The following is a 27,805-nucleotide window of genomic DNA, read 5'->3' as shown; positions in this document are numbered from 1 at the left end:
GGTCCTTTAGACCCTAAATGTGAAAATGAAGCTGTTTGAGTGGAAAAAATGCACAAATAAATCAATGTGCAAAATAAGGTTCAATTGGGGCACTAAAGGGCCAAAAGGATAAAAATAATGAGTATTGGCAAAATAATTCAGATCACAGAACTAAATCACATGCTGAGATCAGCTTTGTGTGTGTTTGTGTGGTATTTCATGTGAGCAAGTTTTCAGTCAGAATATGGCCACTAGATGGAGGCCAAGTACTACCATACTGATATCTCATTAATGTCAGTAATGAAATAGGACATTTTGGTGAATTAAAAGGTTAGTTTCTGGTCAGGCTGTGTACTTTATGTAAAAAAAAAAGATTCAGTTGAGGCACTAAAGACCGAAAAGGATCAAAATAATGTGTATTGGCAAAATGATTCAGATCACAGAACTAAATCACATGCTGAGATCAGCTTAGTGTGTGTTTGTGTGGTGTTTCATGTGAGCAATAGTTTTCAGTCAGTTTCGGTGTTTGGCCACTAGATGGAGCCCAAGTACCATCATACTGATATCTCATTAATCTCAGTAATGCAATATGACATTTTGGTGAAATAAAAGGTTCATTTCTGGTCAGGCAGTGCACTTTTTGTTATAAGATGCAATTGCAATGTTATAGAACTTATTGATCTGGATCATACAAGACCAATTACTTGTCTGTATTCTGCATAACAAGATTGCAGCATGAGTTTTTATGTTTTCTTACGTTTTTGGGTACTGTAGCGCCCTCGACCGGCCTATTTGAACCAAACTTGGCATACCTCACAAGGACTTCAGGATATAAAAGCCTTTCAAATTGGGAATTGATTGCATACCTGGTTTATGAGTTATAGCAATATAGGTCATATATGGCATGGCCACAATGATATAATGGGAAAATGGACCAATCAGATAAATAAAAATCCAACATTTTTTTACTCAGTTTTTACCTACAGAGTCTACTGATTATGCTCATAGCAATTTTTCCATAATTGGATCAAATTCCTATGACTAGTTTGTAAATAGCTATTTTCAAACAATAGATGAATGTGACAAAACTATGCATTTTTTAAAAAGACTTGTAATTGCAAAGTTGTCAGGTCTACTGCAAGGAATAAAAAGAAACAAGTTGCATGTTCCTAAGTGAAAATTTGGAGGAGTTATGCATGATTTTCACAAATAGCGCCACCTAGTGGCCAAATGTTTTAAAACTGCACAGCATGACACATAGTCCTGAGATATGCACAGTGGTGAGGTTTCATGTTGTTTGGCCAATGGTAAGTCTGTCAAATGGCCAATTAATTCAAATAAAAATTAATTGGCTCATGGCGGCCATGTTTTTTTAGTGATGATGTCATCATTGTGTGTCTTTATATCACTTGGGCCCCTGATGATGCCTGTAAAGTTTTGGCTTGATGTGACTAATGGTTTCTGAGATACAGTTTTTCCCATGTTATAGCGCCCCCTATTGGACAATCGTGGCCAGCTTTGACCTATGACCTCGGAGTCATGTGCCCTAACAACTGTTAAAGTTTTATGAAGATCCGTCAAAGCGTTGCTGAGATATGGCTGTTTAAGTAAATTTGGCCACGCCTTGGAGCTATTGATTGACATGTGACAACCAGACTGTATGCAAATCTCAAAATGTTTTTAAGCAACGTTGATAATGAGATTCTCCTGAATATTTTGACACCAAGGTTGTGGTAATCCGATGAAAAACCAGGGACTAGTACAAAAAAGTAGGTTTTGCATATTATGCAAATTAGCAAAAAATCTAAGTAGGCGGAGCTTAATGGTTCTTGAGGCTTTTTTGTTTGTCTGAAGCCAAGGAATGCACCTGAAGTGGAATTTTGTTTCTAGGCCATACGGTTTGGAAGATATGGACCAAAACGCAAAATGGTGCGCTATAGCGCCACCATCAGGCCAATGTGGGTCTCTGTGCTTTGGCACGGTCTCGCAAAGAGACTACACCATTCTGCCAAGTTTGGTGTCTCTGGGCCTTACGGTCTAGGCTGCAGTATGCGTTTTATGCGGAGAAAAATAATAATAATAATAATAATAAGAAAGAAAAAACCCGACAATTACAATAGGTTTCCCACACTACGTGTGTGAACCCTAAATATAGCCGCAAGCGGCAATTGGCGGGTTCACACACGAATAGGCCACTTGGCTTCAATAGGCAATAGACCCAATAGGTCCTTTAGACCCAAAAGAAGCTGTTTGAGTGGAAAAAATGCACAAATAAATCAATGTGCAAAAAAATGTTCAATTGGGGCACTAAAGGCCCAAAAGGATCAAAATAATGTGTATTGGCAAAATGATTCAAATCACAGAACTAAATCACATGCTGAGATCAGCTTTGTGTGTGTGTGTGGTATTTCATGTGAGAAATAGTTTTCAGTCCGTTCCGATGTTTGGCCACTAGATGGAGCCCAAGTACTACCATACTGATATCTCAATAATCTCAGTAATGCAATATGACATTTTGGTGAATTAAAAGGTTCATTTCTGGTCAGGCAGTGCACTTTTTGTTATAAGATGCAATTGCAATGTTATAGAACTTATTGATCTGGACAATACAAGACCAATTACTTGTCTGTATTCTGCATAACAAGATTGCAGCACGAGTTTTTATGTTTTCTTAGGTTTTTGGGTACTGTAGCGCCCCCGACAGGCCAATTTGAACCAAACTTGGCGTACCTCACAAGGACTTCAGGATATAAAAGCCTTTCAAATTGGGAATTGATTGCATACATGGTTTATGAGTTATAGCAATATAGGTCATATATGGCATGGCCACAATGATATAATGGGAAAATGGACCAATCAGAAAAATAAAAATCCAACATTTTTTTACTCAGTTTTTACCTACAGAGTCTACTGATTATGCTCATAGCAATTTTTCCATAATTGGATCAAATTCCTATGACTAGTTTGTAAATAGCTATTTTCAAACAATAGATGAATGTGACAAAAGTATGCATTTTTAAATAGGACTTGTAATTGCAAAGTTGTCAGGTCTACTGCAAGGAATAAAATGAAACAAGCTGCATGTTCATAAGTGAAAATTTGGAGGAGTTATGCATGATTTTCACAAATAGCGCCACCTAGTGGCCATATGTTTTAAAACTGTACAGCATGACACATAGTCCTGAGATATGCACAGTGGTGAGGTTTCATGTTGTTTGGCCAATGGTAAGTCTGTGAAATGGCCAATTATTTCAAATAAAAATTAATTGGCTCATGGCGGCCATGTTTTTTGAGTGATGATGTCATCATTGTGTGTCTTGATATCACTTGGGCCCCTGATGATGCCTGTAAAGTTTTGGCTTGATGTGACTAATTGTTTCTGAGATACAGTTTTTCCCATGTTATAGCGCCCCCTATTGGACAATCGAGGCCAGCTTTGACCTATGACCTCGGAGTCATGTGCCCTAACAACTGTTAAAATTTTATGAAGATCCGTCAAAGCGTTGCTGAGATATGGCTGTTTAAGTAAATTTGGCCACGCCTTGGAGCTATTGATTGACATGTGACAACCAGACTGTATGCAAATCTCAAAATGTTTTTAAGGAACTTTGATAATGAGATTCTCCTGAATATTTTGACACCAAGGTTGTGGTGATCCGATGAAAAACCAAGGAGTAGTAGGAAAAAGTAGGTTTTGCATATTATGCAAATTAGCAAAAAATCTAAGTAGGCGGAGCTTAATGGTTCTTGAGGCTTTTTTGTTTGTCTGGAGCCAGGGAATCCACCTGAAGTGGAATTTTGTTTCTAGGACCTAAGGGGTGGGAGATATGGACCAAAACGCAAAAGGCTGCGCTATAGCGCCACCATCAGGCCAATGTGGGTGTCTGTACTTTAGCACGGTCTCGCAAAGAGACTACACCATTCTGCCAAGTTTGGTGTCTCTGGGCCTTACAGTCTAGGCTGCAGTATGCGTTTTATCAGTAGAAAAATAATAATAATAAGAAAAAGAAGAAAAATTCGAGCAATTACAATAGGTTTCCCACACTACGTGTGTGAACCCTAATAAGAAAAATCTCAGCAATTACAATAGGTTTCCCACACTACGTGTGTGAACCCTAAAAATAAATCAATGTGCAAAAAAATGTTCAATTGGGGCACTAAAGGCCCAAAAGGATCAAAATAATGTGTATTGGCAAAATGATTCAAATCACAGAACTAAATCACATGCTGAGATCAGCTTTGTGTGTGTTTTTGTGTGGTGTTTCATGTGAGCAATAGTTTTCAGTTCGTTTCAATGTATGGCCACTAGATGGAGCCCAAGTACTACCATACTGATATCTCATTAATCTCAGTAATGCAATATGACATTTTGGTGAATTAAAAGGTTCATTTCTGGTCAGGCAGTGCACTTTTTGTTATAAGATGCAATTGCAATGTTATATAACTTATTGATCTGGATCATACAAGACCAATTACTTGTCTGTATTCTGCATAACAAGATTGCAGCATGAGTTTTTATGTTTTCTTAGGTTTTTGGGTACTGTAGCGCCCCCGACAGGCCAATTTGAACCAAACTTGGCATGCCTCACAAGGACTTCAGGATATAAAAGCCTTTTAAATTGGGAGTTGATTGCATACATGGTTTATGAGTTATAGCAATATAGGTCATATATGGCATGGCCACAATGATATAATGGGAAAATGGACCAATCAGAAAAATAAAAATCCAAAATTTTTTTAATCACTTTTTACCTACAGAGTCTACTGATTATGCTCATAGCAATTTTGCCATAATTGGATCAAATTCCTATGACTAGTTCTTAAAGAGCTATTTTCAAACAATTGATGAATGTGACAAAAGTATGCATTTTTTAATAGGACTTGTAATTGCAAAGTTGTCAGGTCTACTGCAAGGAATAAAAAGAAACAAGTTGCATGTTCCTAAGTGAAAATTTGGAGGAGTTATGCATGATTTTCACAAATAGCGCCACCTAGTGGCCAAATGTTTTAAACTGCACAGCATGACACATAGTCCTGAGACATGGACAGTGGTGAGGTTTCATGTTGTTTGGCCAATGGTAAGTCTGTCAAATGGCCAATTAATTCAAATAAAAATTAATTGGCTCATGGCGGCCATGTTTTTTGAGTGATGATGTCATCATTGTGTGTCTTGATATCACTTGGGCCCCTGATGATGCCTGTAAAGTTTTGGCTTGATGTGACTAATGGTTTCTGAGATACAGTTTTTCCCATGTTATAGCGCCCCCTATTGGACAATCGTGGCCAGCTTTGACCTATGACCTCGGAGTCATGTGCCCTAACAACTGTTAAAATTTTATGAAGATCCGTCAAAGCGTTGCTGAGATATGGGTGTTTAAGTAAATTTGGCCACGCCTTGGAGCTATTGATTGACATGTGACAACCAGACTGTATGCAAATCTCAAAATGTTTTTAAGCAACTTTGATAATGAGATTCTCCTGAATATTTTGACACCAAGGTTGTGGTGATCGGATGAAAAACCAGGGACTAGTACAAAAAAGTAGGTTTTGCATATTATGCAAATTAGCAAAAAATCTAAGTAGGCGGAGCTTAATGGTTCTTGAGGCTTTTTTGTTTGGCTTGAGCCAAGGAATCCATCAGAAGTGGAATTTTGTTTCTAGGCCCTACGGTTTGGGAGATATGGGCCAAAACGCAAAATGGTGCGCTATAGCGCCACCATCAGGCCAATGTGGGTCTCTGTGCTTTGGCACGGTCTCGCAAAGAGACTACACCACTCTGCCAAGTTTGGTGTCTCTGGGCCTTACGGTCTAGGCTGCAGTATGCGTTTTATGTGGAGAAAAATAATAATAATAAATATAGCCGCAAGCGGCGATTGGCGGGTTCACACAAAAAAAGCCACAAAAGCCCAAAGGGTCTTTTAGACCAACAAGTGATATGAAGCTACTTCAGTCCAAAAAATGGACAGATAAAGTAATTTGCAAAAAATTATTCAACTGGGGCAATAAAGGCCCAAAAGATCAAAACAAAATGTCATGGCAAAATGATTCAGATCATAGAAGTTAATCAAATGCTGTGATTAGCTTTGTATGTGTGTGTTTGTGTGTTTTTTCATGTATGCAGTAAGGGCTTCTTGAGGCTTTTTTGGTTGGATTGAGCAAAGGAATACAGCTGAAGTAGAATTTTGTTTCTAGGCCATACAGTGAGGAAGACATTAAACAAAATGATTCAGACCATACAACTAAATCAAATGCTGAGATTAGGTTAAAAGCACTGACACACTGACCCAGGGGCCTAGTCAAATAAATATACCTTTGGCTGAATTTGTCAGAAGTTGTGAACATAGCAGCAGGAGAGCTCTTGTTAATGCCCCACATGTAAACCCCACTCTTTAACCCTTGTCATTTAGCTGACAAAATCTGTCACATGTGAATCTCAAACAAACCAAAGAGTGATGGCTTACTATACAATAAAATAACACAAATATTCCACCGGTGGTGCTTGGACCCCTAATTAGACCCAAAAGTGAATAGAAGCTGTTTGAGTGGAAAAAATGCATAAGTAAATCAATGTGACAAAACATTCAATTCAACTGAGGCACTAAAGGCCCAAAAGGATCAAAATAATGTGTATTGGCAAAATGATTCAGATCACAGAACTAAATCACATGCTGAGATCAGCTTTGTGTGCATTTGTGTGGTGTTTCATGTGAGCAATTGTTTTCAGTCAGTTTCGGTGTTTGGCCACTAGATGGAGCCCAAGTACTATCATACTGATATCTCATTAATCTCAGTAATGCAATGACATTTTGGTGAATTAAAAGGTTCATTTCTGGTCAGGCAGTGCACTTTTTGTTATGAGATGTAATTGCAATGTTGTAGACCTCATTGATCTGAATCATACAAGCCCCATTACTTGTCTGTATTCTGCATAACAAGATTTGCTGCGTGAGTTTTTATGATTTCTCAGGTTTTTGGGTACTGTAGCGCCTCCGACAGGCCAATTTGGACCAAACTTGGCCTACCTCACAAGGACCTCAGTCTATAAAAGCCTTTCACATTGGGAGTTGATCACTTACATGGTTTATGAGTTATAGCAATAAAGGTCATTTATGGCATGGCCAGAAGGATATAATGGAAAAATTGACCAATCAGACAAATAAAAATGCAACATTTTTTCCATATTTAGTTAACGACAGTGTCTACAGATTATGCCTATGCCATTTTTGACATCATTGGATCAAATTCCTAGGACTAGTTCTTAAAGAGCTATTTTCAAACAATTGATGAATGTGACAAAAGTATGCGTTTTTTAATAGGACTTGTAATTGCAAAGTTGTCAGGTCTACTGCAAGGTATAAAAAGAAACAAGTTGCATGTTCCTAAGTGAAAATTTGGAGGAGTTATGCATGATTTTCACAAATAGCGCCACCTAGTGGCCAAATGTTTCAACACTGCACAGTATGACACATAGTCCAGGGATATGCACAGTGATGAGGTTTCATGTTGATTGGCCAATGGTAAGTCTGTCAAATGGCCAATTAATTCAAATAAAAATTAATTGGCTCATGGCGGCCATGTTTTTTGAGTGATGAGGTCATCATTGTGTGCCTTGATACCACTTGGGCCCCTGATGATGCCTGTAAAGTTTGGGCTTGATGTGACTAATGGTTTCTGAGAAACAAATTTCCCCATGTTATAGCGCCCCCTATTGGACAATCGTGGCCAGCTTTGACCTGTGACCTCTGAGTCATGTGCCCTAACAACTGATAAATTTTCATAAAGATAGGTCAAAGCATTGCTGAGATATAGCTGCTGAAGTCAATTTGGCCACGCCTCAGAGCTATTGATTGACATGTGACAACCAGACTGTATACCAATGTCACAGTTTTGTTGATGTTCCTTGATAATGAGATTCTTGTGAATATTTTGACACCAAGATTGTGGTGATCAGATGAAAAACCAGGGACTAGTATAAAAAAGTAGGTTTTGCATATTATGCAAATTAGCAAAAAATCTAAGTAGGCGGAGCTTAGTGGTTCTTGAGGCTTTTTTGTTTGGCTTGAGCCAAGGAATCCATCAGAAGTGGAATTTTGTTTCTAGGCCCTACGGTTTGGGAGATATGGACCAAAACGCAAAATGGTGCGCTATAGCGCCACCATCAGGCCAATGTGGGTCTCTGTGCTTAAGCACGGTCCCGCAAACAGACTACACCAGTCTGCCAAGTTTGGTCTCCCTGGGCCTTACGGTTTAGGCTGCAGTATGCGTTTTATGCGGAGAAAAATAATAATAATAATAAGAAAGAAGAAAAAACCTAACAATAACAATAGGTTTCCCACACTACGTGTGTGAACCCTAATAAGAAGAAAAAACCCGACAATTACAATAGGTTTCCCACACTACGTGTGTGAACCCTAAATATAGCCGCAAGCGGCAATTGGCGGGTTCACACACGAATAGGCCACTTGGCTTCAATAGGCAATAGACCCAATAGGTCCTTTAGACCCAAAAGAAGCTGTTTGAGTGGAAAAAATGCACAAATAAATCAATGTGCAAAAAAATGTTCAATTGGGGCACTAAAGGCCCAAAAGGATCAAAATAATGTGTATTGGCAAAATGATTCAAATCACAGAACTAAATCACATGCTGAGATCAGCTTTGTGTGTGTGTTTGTGTGGTATTTCATGTGAGAAATAGTTTTCAGTCCGTTCCGATGTTTGGCCACTAGATGGAGCCCAAGTACTACCATACTGATATCTCATTAATCTCAGTAATGCAATATGACATTTTGGTGAATTAAAAGGTTCATTTCTGGTCAGGCAGTGCACTTTTTGTTATAAGATGTAATTGCAATGTTATAGAACTTATTGATCTGAATCATACAAGACCAATTACTTGTCTGTATTCTGCATAACAAGATTGCAGCATGTGTTTTTATGTTTTCTTAGGTTTTTGGGTACTGTAGCGCCCCCGACAGGCCAATTTGAACCAAACTTGGCATACCTCACAAGGACTTCAGTATATAAAAGCCTTTCAAATTGGGAGTTGATTGCATACATGGTTTATGAGTTATAGCAATATAGGTCATATATGGCATGGCCACAATGATATAATGGGAAAATGGACCAATCAGAAAAATAAAAATCAAACATTTTTTTAATCAGTTTTTACCTACAGAGTCTACTGATTATGCACATAGCAATTTTGCCATAATTGGATCAAATTCCTATGACAAGTTTGTAAATAGCTATTTTCAAACAATAGATGAATGTGACAAAAGTATGCATTTTTTAACAGGACTTGTAATGGCAAAGTTGTCAGGTCTACTGCAAGGAATAAAATGAAACAAGTTGCATGTTCCTAAGTGAAAATTTGGAGGAGTTATGCATGATTTTCACAAATAGCGCCACCTAGTGGCCAAATGTTTTAAAACTGCACAGCATGACACATAGTCCTGAGATATGCACAGTGGTGAGGTTTCATGTTGTTTGGCCAATGGTAAGTCTGTCAAATGGCCAATTAATTCAAATAAAAATTAATTGGCTCATGGCGGCCATGTTTTTTGAGTGATGATGTCATCATTGTGTGTCTTGATATCCCTTGGGCCCCTGATGATGCCTGTAAAGTTTTGGCTTGATGTGACTAATGGTTTCTGAGAAACAGTTTTTCCCATGTTATAGCGCCCCCTATTGGACAATCGTGGCCAGCTTTGACCTATGACCTCGGAGTCATGTGCCCTAACAACTGTTAAAATTTTATGAAGATCCGTCAAAGCGTTGCTGAGATATGGCTGTTTAAGTAAATTTGGCCACGCCTTGGAGCTATTGATTGACATGTGACAACCAGACTGTATGCAAATCTCAAAATGTTTTTAAGCAACTTTGATAATGAGATTCTCCTGAATATTTTGACACCAAGGTTGTGGTGATCCGATAAAAAACCAGGGACTAGTATAAAAAAGTAGGTTTTGCATATTATGCAAATTAGCAAAAAATCTAAGTAGGCGGAGCTTAATGGTTCTTGAGGCTTTTTTGTTGGGCTTGAGCCAAGGAATCCATCAGAAGTGGAATTTTGTTTCTAGGCCCTACGGTTTGGGAGATATGGACCAAAACGCAAAATGGTGCGCTATAGCGCCACCATCAGGCCAATGTGGGTCTCTGTGCTTTAGCACGGTCTCGCAAAGAGACTACACCATTCTGCCAAGTTTGGTGTCTCTGGGCCTTACGGTCTAGGCTGCAGTATGCGTTTTATGCGGAGAAAAATAATAATAAGAAGAAAAAAGAAAGAAAAATCCGAGCAATTACAATAGGTTTCCCACACTATGTGTGTGAACCCTAATAATAAGAAAGAAAAAACCCGACAATTACAATAGGTTTCCCACACTACGTGTGTGAACCCTAAAAACCCGACAATTACAATAGGTTTCCCACACTACGTGTGTGAACCCTAAAAATCTCAGCAATTACAATAGGTTTCCCACACTACGTGTGTGAACCCTAAAAATCTCAGCAATTACAATAGGTTTCCCACACTACGTGTGTGAACCCTAAATAGCCGCAAGCGGCAATTGGCGGGTTCACACACGAATAGGCCTCTTGGCCTCAATAGGCAGAGGCCCAAAAGGTCCTTTAGACCCTAAATGTGAAAAGAAGCTATTTGAGTGGAAAAAAATGCACAAATAAATCAATGTGCAAAAAAAGGTTCAATTAGGGCACTAAAGGCCCAAAAGGATCAAAATAATGTGTATTGGGAAATTGAGTCAGATCACAGAACTAAATCACATGCTGAGATCAGCTTTGTGTGTGTTTGTGTGGTGTTTCATGTAATAGTTTTCAGTCAGTTCTGGAATATGGCCACTAGATGGAGGCCAAGTACTACCATACTGATATCTCATTAATCTCAGTAATGAAATAGGACATTTTGGTGACTTAAAAGGTTAATTTCTGGTCAGGTAGTGTACTTTATGTAAAAAAAAGTTTCAGTTGAGGCAGTAAAGACACAAAAGGTTCAAAATAAATTGTATTGGCAAAATGATTTAGATCACAGAACTAAATCACATGCTGAGATCAGCTTTGTGTGTGTGTTTGTGTGGTATTTCATGTGAGAAATAGTTTTCAGTCCGTTTCGATGTTTGGCCACTAGATGGAGCCCAAGTACTACCATACTGATATCTCATTAATCTCAGTAATGCAATATGACATTTTGGTGAATTAAAAGGTTCATTTCTGGTCAGGCAGTGCACTTTTTGTTATAAGATGCAATTGCAATGTTATAGAACTTATTGATCTGGATCATACAAGACCAATTACTTGTCTGTATTCTGCATAACAAGATTGCAGCATGAGTTTTTATGTTTTCTTAGGTTTTTGGGTACTGTAGCGCCCCCGACAGGCCAATTTGAACCAAACTTGGCATACCTCACAAGGACTTCAGGATATAAAAGCCTTTCAAATTGGGAGTTGATTGCATACATGGTTTATGAGTTATAGCAATATAGGTCATATATGGCATGGCCACAATGATATAATGGGAAAATGGACCAATCAGATAAATAAAAATCCAACATTTTTTTAATCAGTTTTTACCTACAGAGTCTACTGATTATGCTCATAGCAATTTTTCCATAATTGGATCAAATTCCTATGACTAGTTTGTAAATAGCTATTTTCAAACAATAGATGAATGTGACAAAAGTATGCATTTTTTAATAGGACTTGTAATTGCAAAGTTGTCAGGTCTACTGCAAGGAATAAAAAGAAACAAGTTGGATGTTCCTAAGTGAAAATTTGGAGGAGTTATGCATGATTTTCACAAATAGCGCCACCTAGTGGCCAAATGTTTTAAAACTGCACAGCATGACACATAGTCCTGGGATATGCACAGTGGTGAGGTTTCATGTTGTTTGGCCAATGGTAAGTCTGTCAAATGGCCAATTAATTCAAATAAAAATTAATTGGCTCATGGCGGCCATGTTTTTTGAGTGATGATGTCATCATTGTGTGTCTTGATATCACTTGGGCCCCTGATGATGCCTGTAAAGTTTTGGCTTGATGTGACTTATGGTTTCTGAGATACAGTTTTTCCCATGTTATAGCGCCCCCTATTGGACAATCGTGGCCAGCTTTGACGTATGACCTCGTAGTCATGTGCCCTAACAACGGTTAAAATTTTATGAAGATCCGTCAAAGCGTTGCTGAGATATGGCTGTTTAAGTAAATTTGGCCACGCCTTGGAGCTATTGATTGACATGTGACAACCAGACTGTATGCAAATCTCAAAATGTTTTTAAGCAACGTTGATAATGAGATTCTCCTGAATATTTTGACACCAAGGTTGTGGTGATCCGATGAAAAACCAGGGACTAGTACAAAAAAGTAGGTTTTGCATATTATGCAAATTAGGAAAAAATCTAAGTAGGCGGAGCTTAATGGTTCTTGAGGCTTTTTTGTTTGTCTGAAGCCAAGGAATGCACCTGAAGTGGAATTTTGTTTCTAGGCCATACGGTTTGGAAGATATGGACCAAAACGCAAAATGGTGCGCTATAGCGCCACCATCAGGCCAATGTGGGTCTCTGTGCTTTGGCACGGTCTCGCAAAGAGACTACACCATTCTGCCAAGTTTGGTGTCTCTGGGCCTTACGGTCTAGGCTGCAGTATGCGTTTTATGCGGAGAAAAATAATAATAATAATAATAATAAGAAAGAAAAAACCCGACAATTACAATAGGTTTCCCACACTACGTGTGTGAACCCTAAAAATCTCAGCAATTACAATAGGTTTCCCACACTACGTGTGTGAACCCTAATAAATCAACCCTGGACAGCACTGGGTTATTACAGAAGCATTTTCTTAACCTAGAAAGATTTCATTCAAATAAAGTGACAGTATTTGGTAACTATGGTAACTCTCTGGAATGATTATTATCAATATTATAAATATTATTAATTAATATAGGAATTATAGTATTTCTGGTAAATCTTTTATCTTTTTTTATATCTGGCATCTCTTAGCATATCAGTGGAATGACTTTCTGAAAGAATAGTTTTTTGATAAATGTATTTGAAATTCAAGCCGGTTCATTTTGAACCATGCTCTGTCCTTTTACTACTGGGTCTGGAACTACACTGTGCATGCCCTACTGTAAATACAATGTGTGGTGCCACACACTGCCCTGTACTCGAGTATTTGTTTACAATATATGTCTACACATACATTTGTTTAATGAGTTAACATGGGGCATAGTGGATGGGATAAAAAATCCTCATCATGTATCCAAACATGAATCTCTACCTTGGATTTCAGAGTGTGGACAGTGTCCCTGATGGTTGCCAGGTCTTTGGCAGGGATGTACTTTTCCACCATCTTATCAAAGTCGTGGTGGGAGGACAGGAACAGCAGCATACGCCGGCCCAAGCGCCTGAGACGAGGAACAGACCCCAAAACAGGAGAGAACTGTGAGGGACCCGTAACTCACAGCACACTGACCATTTATCTTACCAGCACAATTTTACAAGGCTGTCTGTGTCTAGAAAACACGATAGTGCTTCTATTACTCTACAATTTAGCAGCATTTGCTGACTTCAGAGTATCAGACTAGGAGACTAAAAGAATCAGCAAAATATTACTATCTGGGAAACTGAATAAGCTTTGTAGAATTCTCGTTCTGATCCCAGTACTAACTTGGTTTCTTGTGAAGAGTCCTGTGCCAACTTGGAGACTGCAGGAATAATTCGCGGTGTGATGTCTTTCGCCCCAGACAATAAGCGGCCAGCACCAATCTTCTCTACCAAAGTAGCCAAGTGCCGAGCAGTACACTTTCTTACTGCAGCATTCAGATGACTTTTGAGGAAAACAGAAGGAAAAAAATAACTATTATAATAATAGTAATAACTATTAATCCATCCAATGTATACAGTACAACTTTTAACTTCTATAAAGAAACTTAAAACCCTTATGTATGATCTAATTGCACAATCAAATGATCATATTCTATTCGATTGCTTAGCTTGCACCAGTTAGTGTACATGTGTATTTTTAAACAGAAAATGTTTGTATGTCCTCTGTGAGCTAGCTAACTAGCCTATTTTTTAAGCATTGTGAATGGCAGTTTGGATCAGCAGAGCGGAGATGGAACACAATAAAAATAACATATAAGAGGATAAATAACTAAAAATATTGATATAGGCCAGGGCAATATTTTGAAAGAACATTGGAGAGGTAAAAACAGCAGCAAAAAACAACAGCCAAAATTAGTGCTGTGTTAGCTTCTTGTGACTGTTGTTGCTATCTGAAAGCCACAGTTTAAAGCTCACTGCATGCTAACTGACCAGAGTCCTCCAGCGAGAAGGGCGTTCATGCTCCGAATGGGGGTGCAGTTCTGCACCATGCTGTCCAGAGCTGTGTCCACGTCCTGCCTGATGAAGCCTTTGGACTCCGCTGCTTTGTGGAGGAGGACCTTAGCCGTAGCCTCCATTTCCTGGTCCATCCCTTTCTGCAGGCTGGAGTACAACTCCCTCAAGGACACCACCGCCGTGCGGGACACGCCAGAGCGCAGGTTCAGCACCTGCAGGAAAGACGACGTTCCAGCTCGTTTTAGCCACATCCAACACTGCCACCGCCATCTTAATAAGTATAATCCACCACTGCAATGTGTTATGTAGGCGGAAATACCTTAATCACTAATTACAGTTAGATATTCCATCTGAATTTCAATTAGATGAGAAATGTTTTTATCAAAAAAGAATTTCAAAGTACTATGCAAAATCTGCCTTGACTGTCAGCAACATCACCTGTAATGTGTACATGCTGATGGCATGTTTGTATTCTGTCTATCCACTGATGTTTGCACTGGACATACACGGACATCAGTGGGTTGTGCCTCTTCGGTAATGGTAGACCTTGATCTGATTGTTCTCGTCCAGGCCGAGCTGGACCAGCCCATTGGTGGGTGGGGCAGCTGGGTAGCGTGTGAAGAGAGGCCTGGGCAGAGGTTCAGGAGAGTACAAGGGTGCAAGAGAGTGTGTGTGAAAATATGATGCATTCTGTTCCCGTACTGGTTTGTGTGTGATACATACATGTGTATAAGCTGAGGGGGAGAGAGAGATTGTGAAAGGATACACATTTGGGTCTTTGCGTTGTGATTCCAGCCACCTTTTGTTGTCTTCAATCAGTCTCTGCAGCCTCTGGCTATCTAGCTCAGAGGAGAGACTACACACACACACACACACACACACACACACACACACACACACACACACACACACACACACACACACACACACACATGATGGAAAAGCACTGTATGAGTTCATCAATTTTCCTTTCAAAATCAACAGCAGCACTGACCCTGTGAGTGAGAGTGAGAGATTGTGAGCGAGCCTGCACAGGTGTGCAAGTGTGTGTAGTCACCTTGCTGGAGTGTATCCACTATATGCTCTGGTAGCCCTCATGGGATAGCGGGCACTGGTATCCATGGAAACTCCTAAAATCAGAGCAGTCTTAATACAGGTAGTGTGGTATAGATTGAAGCTAATCTGAAGCAGGTCTCTACACTGCATCACACTTGCACTGGAAAAGATCGGCATTATCCAAGCACAGAAAATCAATGGAGGTCATCAACTATGCAAAAAAGGCTATAAATCCAGCAGTGACTGGTTTGTGCTTGAGGGAGAGGCAGAAGTTTTCTATTTGTATTTTAAAGGTTTTACGAGTGATGAAGAAATGAAGCATTAGTGAAAGTTACTGCAGCCCACTGAGGTGACCACTGCTCATCACTGCTAATGTTTGGGGTGTGTCTGTCTCTACGTACCAGGGAAGAGTTTGCTCCAGTGGGAGTTCAAATGAAGGTCAGACCCGTGTGTTTTTGGGACAGAACAGTGTAAGAAACTGTTCTGATTGGCCAATGAAGAGGAGGCGGGGCTTGGTGTCCATGCCCAGGACGGGGCAGGAGGGAAGGAGGAGGACGGAGGTGGCTGAGGGAGGGGCTGGACGGTCCTCCCAGTGAGAGATCCCAGTGCACCCAGCACTGTGTTCAGCTGGCCAGAGATCTGCTGCAGGGACTCTGCTAACTGCTGCACTTTCACTGGCACTGCATGTGCTGAAACAGAGAGGAAGACCAGGGTTTGGGTGTATTACTGCTAGAGAGATAAAAACATCAGACAACTATGAACCAACAAGACCAGAGTGGACTCTAGAGCTGCTTACAGTTGTGGGCAAATTTTTAGTTTTCACAGTTTGCTTCCTCAGTTTATTTTTTTAAGAACCTTTTGTCAAATGTTTATGTGATATAATGAAGTACAATTATTAACAGTCCATAATTGTTTGTTGCTAAACTGCTCCTGAATCGTTGGGAGAAGTTGTTCTGGAAGGATGTTTTGATACCTTCCCTTATTCATGGCTGTGCTTTGCTTAGGCAACATTGGGAGTGACCCCACACTTTGATGGTGTGAGGAGGCTCATAGCTGCCTCCTCTGTAGGAGACGCTCCTGTAGGAGACGCTCCCTGAAGCCTCCTTCATGCAACTTGAAGCACTCTCCCCAAAGTCCTTAGTGACTGGATAAATGGTTGATTGGGGTGCATCGTACAAGCCGCACTGTCCTTGCCTGTGAAACCCTTTTGATGCAATGATGACTGAACGTGTTTCCTTGGAGGTGACCATGGTTAACAGGAGAAAACGTAAACGCACCACTACCCTTTTAAAGCAACCAGTCTTCTCTTCTAATCTGCATGACGGATTGATGTCAGCTGTCTTATCCTCATCAACTTTTTATCTCCTGAGCTAACGAGATCATCACTGAAATGATCTCCATTAACTGAAATGGAGGAGCCGTAATGCAATAATTTTGTATTGTAATTTTGTATTGTAAAAGGTCATTTTCATCACAGGGAATGACTTTGCAATTAATTGCAATTCATCTAATCACTCTTCACAATCTAGAATCAATACAAATTGCCACCATAAAAAAAACTATGGCAGTAAACTTTGTGAAAACCAAAATTAGTGCCTTCTCAAAATGTCTGCCCGTGTGTGCGTGTTGTGCATTCAGAGTTTGTCTCTCACTCGTCTCCTCTTGGCCATACTCGTCTCTGCTCGTCTCTGAGTCTCTGACATCAAATGAGACTCTCCGATCTCCCACCAGCCGCTCGCCTTCATCACATGACAGCTGAGAAAAACATTGTAAAGCCCAGGTAGGTATTAATGTGGGTTTGTACGTAAGTGTGTGGGTGCAGGCACACGCGTGTGTGTGTGTGTGTGTGTGTGTGTGTGTGTGTGTGTGTGTGTGTATGTTACCTCCTCTGCCAGTGACGTCTCCAGCTGGCTGAGTCTCTCCTCTTTCTTTCTCAGGAGCGTGTGGTCCTTCTGGACCGTCTCCCTCAGCTTCTCCTGCTCACTCACCTCCTACAGCACAGGGGAGCAGAACATCTAAGAGGAACTACACTCATGCTTCCTACTGTCTCCTATCTGACCTGGCTACATGGCTGTAGGCCCTGCAAGACCTAACGTGCTTAGACCCACCACGGCACTGAAACCGTCTAAAGTAGTCTTAAAATCTCTTAATATTCTCAGATAAAGGTCAATCACTCTCCTGGTTCAAATCCTACCTGAACAATCGTTACCAATTTGTACTTGAAAATAATGAATGCTCATAAGGATCTGTATTGGGTCCCATGTTATTCTATTATATATGCTAGCAAGCATTTGTAGGCATGGTATTAGCTTCCATTGCTATGCAGATGATACTCAATTATATATATCTTCTAATTTGGATGATGTCAATACTACTACCAAAACTGACAACTGCATCCAAGAAATAAAGAACTGGATGGCGTCTAATTTTCTTCTTCTAAATTCTGATAAGACTGAGGTGTTACTTCTTGGATCCAAGACTGCAAGAAGCAATTGGTCGAATCTTCTTATTACACTAGATGGCTTTTCAGTAACACCTGAATCTCCTGCTAAAAGTTTAGGTGTCTCTAGTGATTTGGATCTTTCATTTTTCACACACATATGCAATGTCACTAATGCTGCCTTTGCAACTTCATGTAATATTGCCAAGCTGAGACATGTACTTTCGGTATCAGATGCAGAGAAACTGGTCCACAGTCTCATCAAGATTGGACTACTGTAACTGTCTTTTAATTGGATGGAACAGTCCCTGAAGAAAGTCCAACTTGCTGCATTTGAATCCAAGAGCCAGAGTCCTAACTAGGCCTTGAGAAGTCCATCACATTAGTCCTACTCTCTCAGCGTTGCACTGGCTCCTGGTTAAATATCAAACTGATTTTTAAATTCTTCTGTTGGCCTATAAAGCATTAAATAGTCCTCCACAATATCCGAGTTAACTCACTGCATACCATATTCCATCTCACCTGCTGCTCTCTCAAAGCGCAGAAATGCGCTCAGCTCCGAAAACTACAAGATTACAGCCGAAGGCAGAGTAATGTCTCAGTACCCTCATGCCTGTGGTCACCTCCAGGCCCCTCCATTTAGTTATGCTGCTAGGGATAAGCCTGCTGGAGCCACATGCTAAATCACTGGCACGTGTACTATATATATGGAAGTTTAATTTGATTTTACATATTTAACCTGCATTCTGTATCTTGACTACATGTTTCTACAAAGACAATTCCATAAAGGAGCTAGAAGATGCTCTGGGTTGCCAGTGGATGTGCTGATGCCGTGGATGCATGTGCCAATACGGCCAGCATCCTACCTGAGGCCCAGCATCCATATTGGAGAGACTGTGACTGCTCAGATAGACACAGGACTATAAATATGAACTTAAAGTTGCTGGGCCAATGGAGCATGGCTTCCCTTTTGGGTCTTGGTCCTCCCAAGGTTTCTTCCTAATCCACCTAGGGAGTTTGTCTCTGCCACACTCGCCCCCGTCTTGCTCATTAGGGATCTGGACCCATGCGCTCGTGAAGCTGCTTTGTGACACCATGTTTTGTAAAAAGCGCTTTATAAATAAAACTGACTAGACTTGACGGACCTGGCAGAGAGGCTGAGCAGAACCTCCTGCAGTGGACCTCTGCGGGCTGGGGTGGGCTGTCCTTAGTGCCGCTTGTCTCGCTCTCAGACAGCTGGTCTCTTTCTCTAAGAACTGTCTTGCTCTCTGCAGAGAAACACCTTCACACGAGATATACTCCCGCAAGCTAGAGAGAGAGAGAGAGAGAGAGAGAGAGAGAGAGAGAGAGAGAGAGAGAGAGAGAGGAGATTACAAACGAGTATATAAACATATGATAAATACATACAATCGGACAGCCTCCCTCCCCACCCACACACACCCCCCACATACTCATCTATGCTGCTGTGGTTGTTGTGGGAGGTGGGCACAGGGGAGAGAGGAGGTTCCATTTCCTCCACTCCGAGGGAGCCCTCCTTCTCTCTGCTCTTCTCCTTGCCCTCCTCCTGTTTCTTCCTCTCCAGGTTATCGTCTCCATGCTCTCTCTGCTCCACCTCGCTGACAGACACAAACCACACCAACACAGATGTACACACTCTGTGTACCGTGTATTTGTGTCACCAGAGACCAGTACTGACTCGGTCAAAGCTAGTGTGTGTGTGTGTTTGTGTGTGTGTGTGTGTGTGTGTGTGTGTGTGTGTGTGTGTGTGTGTGTGTGTGTGAGTGTGTGTGTGCCCGCACATGTGTATGCGTGTGTATATTATCTAAACCTCCAGCGCATCGACAGAAGTTGGTATACGTATACATTACCCAAGTCTTCAGGATGTGTATTATAGCATGTTTGTGTGTATATGGGGGTGTGGGTGTGTGTGTGTGTGTGTGTTACCTGAGCCTTCTGTGGAGTTCATCACATCTATCCTGTAGAAGCACTGTATTGCTCAGTAGCTTCTCTCTCTCCTCCATCATCCTTCTGCTCTCCTCCCTCTCCCTCCTCCTTCCCTCTCTCTCTTTTTCCAGCTCCTCCCTTTCTCTCTTCCTCTCATCTCTTAGTCTGTCCAGCTCCGCACGCAGACTGTCCCGTTCTCTCAGGACACGTGAGAGAGCCTGGGACACAATATATTAGTATAGGGCCCCTCATGTCAAAGTGACAGGTTGACCTCTAGTTGAACCCGCCCCCCCCCCCCCGCCCCCGCCCCCCCCCCACCCCCCCACATCACCCCCCCCCCCCCCCCCACCACCACCCCCCACCCCCTACATCACCCCACCGTGTGACGTCATCACATCAATCAATGTCAAGACGATCAAAGTGTAAAGCAATGCTTTGATATTTTGTTTTGATAAGTTTTGATAAGCTTAATTAAAACATTATTTTGATCTTCTTTGATGTCGACTCTCCGGAGCTGTGTAACCCTAGCCACCTGCGACACACACACACAAACGCGCACACACACACACAAACCCCTAGTCCACACAGAACAACGCTAAAGACACACACACACACACATACTGATGCGCTCGCACATGACCTTGACTAGCGCTGTAGGGAAACCGTTATCTGCACACACGCACACATACACACACGCGCCCTTAGTCACACACACACACATCCCTAGTAGCGCAGAGCCGCGCATGCGCACACAAATATGCTTACTTTGAGTAACTTCAAACAAAACTCTGATGAACCAATGAGGAGGCATTCTCAACAGACCAATCCGGGGTGAGTGTTTAGAGCGCGAGCATTTAAGGAGAGAGAGGGGGAACGTTTCCTTGAGGAGTCAACATGCAGTCTAAGGTGGTATTGTCCATACAAACCATTTTTTTCCTGAGTGAGGCCCCATACTGACTTGAAGTAACTCTGAGGGTCCTCAGCACACTGAGTTGACCTTGTCACCTTTCCCTCAATGAATTAACTCAGGTCTTCCCACACACACACACACACACACACACACACACATATACCGATGCACTTGCACATGACCTTGACTCACGCTGTAGGGAAACCTCCGTCCACTGCCCGCGACACACACACACACACACACACACACACACACACGCCCCTAGTCACACACTCCCCTAGTCACACAGAACAGCGCACACACAAATATGCCTACTTCAAAGTAGCGTACTTCAAACAATTAACAAACTCTGATGAATCAATGAAGAATCATTCTCAACCGAGTTAAACCACACTGTATAAACATTAAAATTACCTCTTTCAAAATTTTATGTAGAGAACTTGTTAAACTATCAAGTTTATAATGACAATCTTAAAACAATGTAAATATATGTAAAAGATTAATACATTGTTTTATTCACTGTTTTTTCTAAAAACATGGAACTCAGATTTCAGTCTCCCTATATCAAAGAAACTGCCATAACTTTTTAGCAAATGTTGGAATATCTCCTCAGGAATCACCCGACTCTTTTAAAACATATCCTTTCTAAAGTCTGCAGGAGCCTATGATACATGTTGGGTCATAGTGCTTAATATCCGTTATGTGAAGCTCCACTGTGTAGCAGAGTTTCAGGGAACTTCCTGAAGACTTAGGAAAGGCCGTCCTTTATCAATAAATGTGACAAACCCATAGAAAGTTGCAAAAAAAACACTGGACCGAGGCATGTGCACCAGTTTAACACCAAGTTTAATCTATGTGCATAGCAGTTCACAAAAATTGCTTCTGGGTCAATTTCTTTAACTTTATCTTAAAGTCCTTTAGCGGAAGCCATGACAGTAGTCACAATGTACATCACATTTTTTACATTACAAATTGTTGCATCTGTTATTTTAAAAAACCAAAGACAGATTGGACATTTTGTCGTTCTGAAATATAAAACATCCACAAATCATTACTAAGTTTGGGCCTGCGGTATTTACATAACAAATTATCACAGACTGTTGTGCATGACATGAAAATGTCAGTTGTCTTGTCTACTCGCCAGTCAAAAATGTAAGCAGATGGAACTTCATCTTTGATTTCATTAAGTCCAGAGGCTGTAATAACAGAGCCTACAGTTGTAAATAACTCTGAATGTAGTTGGACATGCCAGAAAACAGAGGATGACTGGAGTGGTGAAGACATCATGATACACGGATATTCTCTGTAATTGCCCTTGTTAGTAGATTCTGCCCTCATTACAGCCTCTAAAAGTGAGCTGTTTACCGTCGAGCAGTGAAGGACATCAATATCTGGATTGTGCTGTTAAATCTTTATCTTTTGATCCCTTAATATGTTGTCCATCATCAATCACACGTGCTACTGTGACTCTACATAGGAAACCTGACCATGAACATGAGCTCACGTTCCTTGTTTTTCTATTGAGTTTTGCATATCTAGTCAAAATTAACCAAACCCTCCAAACACACCTTTCACCAAACAATATGTAACTGAGATGATTGCGGCCAAACATTCTCTTCGTTTAAGGCAAGACACTACAGGTGAATAGGGTAAAAATGCCATCTAGCAATCACTATGAAACTTACCACATTGATTATTGACATTAAGAGAATTACAAGTTTTCTGAAATGTTATGTTTAAATATGCAACTTAGGCGTTATCTAATTAAATATATGTTAATTTGCATTTATTTCAAAAACAGAAATCTAAACAATGCATAAAGTCAGGTTCAAAATTCTTGTTTTGAGATTCTGAATATCTCTTTATTACTTTATAAATCAGAAAAAACTGTTTACTTACTCTCAATCTAATCATATCATTAGAGCATCCCAACAATAAAAGGACAAACAACATCAAAACAGAGCAATGTAATGACTAAGTTTAACTTCAGTAAAACGCAATCACAGCGCACACACTGCAACCTGTAGAACTTTTACCTTAGATTGTTGTATGTCTGTCCTGCACAATAGTTCCCCAGTCCTGTTTACAACCTAGTCATCCATCCCTGCTCCATATGTATGTCCCTCACACATTTCCTCATGATGTCTTTTCAGCTTTTTAGCTGTGCTCAGGTTTGCACTTGTGTTTCACGCTGGCGGACGTGGCAGATGCGACAACCTCTGCTTTTGATACTCTGATCATATCAGCTTCATTACATTGACAGTAAGACTGTGCTCTGCAGCCACAATCTCTCCATATCAGTCATCATAGCAGAGGCACCTTCACTAAAGGTAGAAATGGTCATACCTGTTGCTGCCTCAACCCTGCATTTACCAACACAATTAAATGTATAGGATATCACTACCTGTTCATCTCCTCACGTTTAATTGGTGCATTTATTTTTTACTTTTACATAACATAGGTATGTGTTTAAAACTTTTAGTCACAAAACATTGTATTCATTCACTTTTATTAATATTTTGTCCATTCTACCACTAAAGAAAAAATCTGTAGGGTAAAACTGACATTATTGAAAGACAGGGTACTTTATTAATCTGTGGATCAACTTCTTGTCTCTATCTCAACCCTGTCCCATACCTGTATTATTTTTGTAAACCTGCATGTCCCAAGACGCGTATATGTATATACAGGTTTGCGGTACCCATCTCTTTCACACAGACTGCACTCTTAAAACAAACTGCTGCAAAATCCGTGGTCTGATATTAATTTTATGCCCTGTGCCTACACAATTAGGACAAATTAATCCACTAATTAGTTCAAACGCGCTTTGCTGTGCGGCGCATTTGGTCCGACCCGCTATCTAAAGTCTAAATGCGTGTAAGCATTTCATTATCTAATTGATTTTTGCAAGTTTCACCTTGCTTCTTCTCGCAAGTGACAATTGTTGTCTTTTCTGAGAAGCTGTTAAAAGCAATACTTTCGGCGTTTTTATATTATAAAGATACTGAAATGCTAAACCAGAAAGTGTGACCGCATGTGACCACGTGACGCTCTCAGGTCTCACATTCTCAGAAATCGACACCGGCCAACGAGATGTCAAGCTTGCGTTTAAATCAACCTTTTATTCTTTCACGATCTGTTGCTGTTAGAAAGGAAATTATCATATTTGGAGCAGATGTACTCGTGTAGGAGAGAGAGAGAGTTTTACAACGATACCCATGATGATGACAGGTAGATAACGGGAGCGGCGGTTCATGCTCCGTAAGAACGCTAACTTTTCGTGAACTTATGAAAAATCTACAGGCGCATCCAGATAAAGTGTAGATAAATAAACACTTTAATGTTTATTTTGCACATTTTCTTTCCATCAGCTTGAAATAAGACATGTTACGGAATCAAAATAGTCTAAAACCTCAAAATTGACCGGCGCATGATAAAACTATGTATTTGCCTGCCGTGTCTCGCCATAAGCACCTCTAATAATCAAGTTCCCGGTCATAACAGGAAAGTTAAAATAATGCGCTCCGGGCACGTCCAACAGGGAGGAGACCCAGGTCACGTGGGAGAGATTATATCTCTCAGATGTCCTGGGAACACCTCGACATCTGAGAGAAGAAGAGCTAGAAGAGGTGGCTGGGCCTCTTTGCTCAGGCTACTGCCCCCGCGACCAGGGCCCCAGATAAGAGGATGAGAATGGGTGGATGGATGTATCCTGAATTTTGAACTAAATGAATGCTGTGTGATGCTGTTTAATTCTCTACATAAGGAATGCCAAAACATGGCCCACATTTGCATTTTACACCTGAGAATATCCCTCTGCAATCTTCACTAAAATGAAGCGACTTAAGAAGTCAATATTTACATTTTTCTACAGTATATACAAACAGTATAGTAAATAATAATAAATAAAATGAGCTGGAGTTTATGAGTTTATATTCCATATATGCCCCATGAACCGAGCTTGAATTCCTCCAAATGCCGGGGTATGCTTTTAAAACTATGTTCTTTGTCAAAGTGATGAAAAGCTTCAGATGATCTTCCAATCATTATATATTACACTGCACAAATTCATTCCTACTGTGCAATAAATGTGTAAATATTCCAGATAACAACTGAACTGAAAAGTCTGAAGTGTAGTACTGAACCCCAAATATGCACAATGTCCGAGGGGTTAAACGTGTTGTGCTTCTACGGGGGAAAACGTCACGCTAGTTGATGACAACCTGTGAGAACTTGTTCTTTGAACACTTGCACGTCCGGTACATTGTTTTGGAAGAATATAGTTATGTACATATAATATTAAATATCTGCAGAACTTTTTTCAAGATATTTTGGATATTTTACCTGTCCTTACCTCGCAGTTGCCTTTGAACTGCGGTTATCTATTACACTTTAGGTCTAAACTCATATCCATACTGTTTAAAAGGTTTTTGAAGTAACGTAATGTTTTGTACTACATTTTCCATATGACTTGTGCAGTTTAATGAAGTTTATATATAGGCTACTTTGCACTTCACTTGCCCGGCTGAAGACCTCTGTCTAAACCTCCTGTTTCTCTATAAAATCTGTACAATTAGGGGAGACCGGGTATGTTTGTAACACTTTTTGCTTCCAGTATGGAAAACACAATATGTATTAGTTAAACAATATACAAGACTCGTGTGGCTTAATGAAATGTGGGAGTGATAGAATTTATAATTATTTTATAACTGTGGGGTATTTTTCTTGTCCAGAATCAACCAGCTTTTTGCTGCCATGGTTCTATGGTGTAACTATTTTGCACTTCACTGTACACACACACACACACACATCAACATTTTTCTCAACTAGGTATTCAACAAGTGTATCAACCACTTTGCAAACGTTAATCTGTTTCTTTGTTGAAAGTTTTACTACACAAATGTCTATTATATACACACACAGACAAAGCACATGATCGATTTTTACAGCATTGTTGCTCTTAGGCATGAGAACCAACAGTTTACTAATAGACACATGGGGTGTTTCGTTAAATGATGCCAATCATGCGACGTTGTTGTTTTGACAACATTCATTTGATTCTTGAAATTTTGTAAACGTTTAACATCATCAGCGTTCATGTTATTAAAAAGTGTAAAATCATCCACACTATCGCCAATACAATTATACAACAAATGTGTCAATTCGTAGTACACACGATGTTTCATCACACGTTCTGACAAACTCTGTCGTACACAAGCCAGACCCATTTTCGACTTTTTGAGTGATTTATGACCCCTTGAGTGACATGTTTGATTGACAGGTCACCCCCACAACAGGGGCAAGTCTGGGCATATCCTACCCATCTCCACCCAACCACCCCCCTTGATTTATGACCCTTGAGTGACATGTTTGATTGACAGGTCACCCCCACAACAGGGGCAAGTCTGGGCATATCCTACCCATCTCCACCCAGCCACCCCCCTTGATTTATGACATCTTTGAGTGACATGTTTGATTGACAGGCTATCCCCCACAAGGGGAGGTCTGGGGGTACGCCCCCCACAGTTCACATCCCCTGCCACACCACACCTGTTGGTGCATGACGCCTTGACGTCTATGTCACACAGTTTAGTCAATCAGACACGAGACATTTAAATATGTAGATGTTGTATATAGTATTTAAACCGACACTACAGTTTATGTGGCTACAACATTTTAAAATGTCTGCTGTGTGTGGATCAGGCTCTTTTTAGAGATTCAACAGTTACGCCAAGATTTAGTTCTAGTGGTGAAACCAATTTGTTTTTAGCGCCAAGGAAGAGACGGTATACCAAAGCATTTGGTCAAATACCTCGCGACCACTTTAGGGATGTTAAAATTAATCTGTTTTATTCTCTGGCTTATGACGTTTGTGGGGTGGTCAAAGAGGATCACAGCCTACCCGAAAGTGCGTTAAAAGAAACACAACTCCACATCGTGGGCACACAACATCAAGACAAGACCAACATGCAGGCCAACGTGTTTGAGGATTTTCATCCAGCAGACCAGCCGGATGCCTGTGAGCGTGTGTGGTATAGAAACTACAGAGGTCCGTGCTTTGAATATACGGAGATCGGCACCGGTCGTAGGTTTGTGGACTACAGCTATGATGAATCAGCTATGGACAACACAGGACCGGACAATAGTATGTTGGCTCTTGGATATGTGAATATGGCCTCCCCATCGGATGAGCAAGTCGATGTTCCAGAAGACACAATCACACATGAGCAGCCCGATGATGTGGACAGCCGAGTGTGTACTACGGCGTTGAAACTGATAAAGTCTGCCGTTGTTGCAATCCTACAACACATCATAGATAGCAAGTTGAAGGAGATGTGTCTCGGTTGTAAGGTGAATCACCCCAGCCAGCGTCGACACACGTGTCTCTTTGAGCCGGATATCTTCTTTTTTGAAAAATACTATAAAGATATAACACAGTCACTGTTCATACCCGAGTTAAGAGAAGCCATAGCGGGTCTTCTAAAGTGTTTTGGAATACAGCTGGCTCTTCAAAAAGTGCAAGGATGTGCTGAAACCGTTGTCTGTGAATTGCGGAGCGAGCCGTACATTGTGGAAAAGCTGCAGGAGCTAAGGGGAAGTCTGGTTGATCAAACATCCGAACAATTCGTCTCTGACGCCGTTGACCATTGGGAAGGCGGTTCAAAGACTCATAGTGCTGTTTAAGTCGAAAATGGGTCTGGCTTGTGTACGACAGAGTTTGTCAGAACGTGTGATGAAACATCGTGTGTACTACGAATTGACACATTTGTTGTATAATTGTATTGGCGATAGTGTGGATGATTTTACACTTTTTAATAACATGAACGCTGATGATGTTAAACGTTTACAAAATTTCAAGAATCAAATGAATGTTGTCAAAACAACAACGTCGCATGATTGGCATCATTTAACGAAACACCCCATGTGTCTATTAGTAAACTGTTGGTTCTCATGCCTAAGAGCAACAATGCTGTAAAAATCGATCATGTGCTTTGTCTGTGTGTGTATATAATAGACATTTGTGTAGTAAAACTTTCAACAAAGAAACAGATTAACGTTTGCAAAGTGGTTGATACACTTGTTGAATACCTAGTTGAGAAAAATGTTGATGTGTGTGTGTGTGTGTGTA

The 27,805-nt window shown here is 40.6% G+C and overlaps 1 protein-coding gene across 1 annotated transcript; it reads right to left on the bottom strand.

Annotated features, from left to right (window-relative positions):
- Positions 1-80: 80 nt before the first annotated feature.
- LOC143485477 (TOG array regulator of axonemal microtubules protein 1-like) lies at positions 81-14,948 on the bottom strand. The gene is made up of 5 exons (XM_076984922.1): positions 14,765-14,948; positions 14,303-14,538; positions 13,656-13,814; positions 13,266-13,392; positions 81-92 (listed from the first exon to the last, which is right to left on the bottom strand). Exons 1-5 carry the CDS (start codon positions 14,777-14,779, stop codon positions 81-83), a joined length of 549 nt encoding a protein of 182 aa, XP_076841037.1. The 5' UTR covers positions 14,780-14,948.
- Between the last annotated feature and the right edge of the window lie 12,857 nt (positions 14,949-27,805).

This window comes from Brachyhypopomus gauderio, unplaced genomic scaffold (genome assembly GCF_052324685.1).
Source record: "Brachyhypopomus gauderio isolate BG-103 unplaced genomic scaffold, BGAUD_0.2 sc34, whole genome shotgun sequence".
NCBI classification, from domain to species: domain Eukaryota; kingdom Metazoa; phylum Chordata; class Actinopteri; order Gymnotiformes; family Hypopomidae; genus Brachyhypopomus; species Brachyhypopomus gauderio.
This window is presented reverse-complemented; position numbering and strand designations above follow the sequence as displayed.

What these genes read in the sequence shown, in the direction of transcription:
- LOC143485477 (XM_076984922.1), bottom strand. An exon ending in CTTCTCGCTGGAGGACTCTG is followed by an intron (nt 13,815 to 14,302) that starts GTCAGTTAGCAT and finishes TTTCCTCAAAAG; the next exon opens with TCATCTGAATGCTGCAGTAA. An exon ending in GACTCTTCACAAGAAACCAA is followed by an intron (nt 13,393 to 13,655) that starts GTTAGTACTGGG and finishes TCCTCGTCTCAG; the next exon opens with GCGCTTGGGCCGGCGTATGC.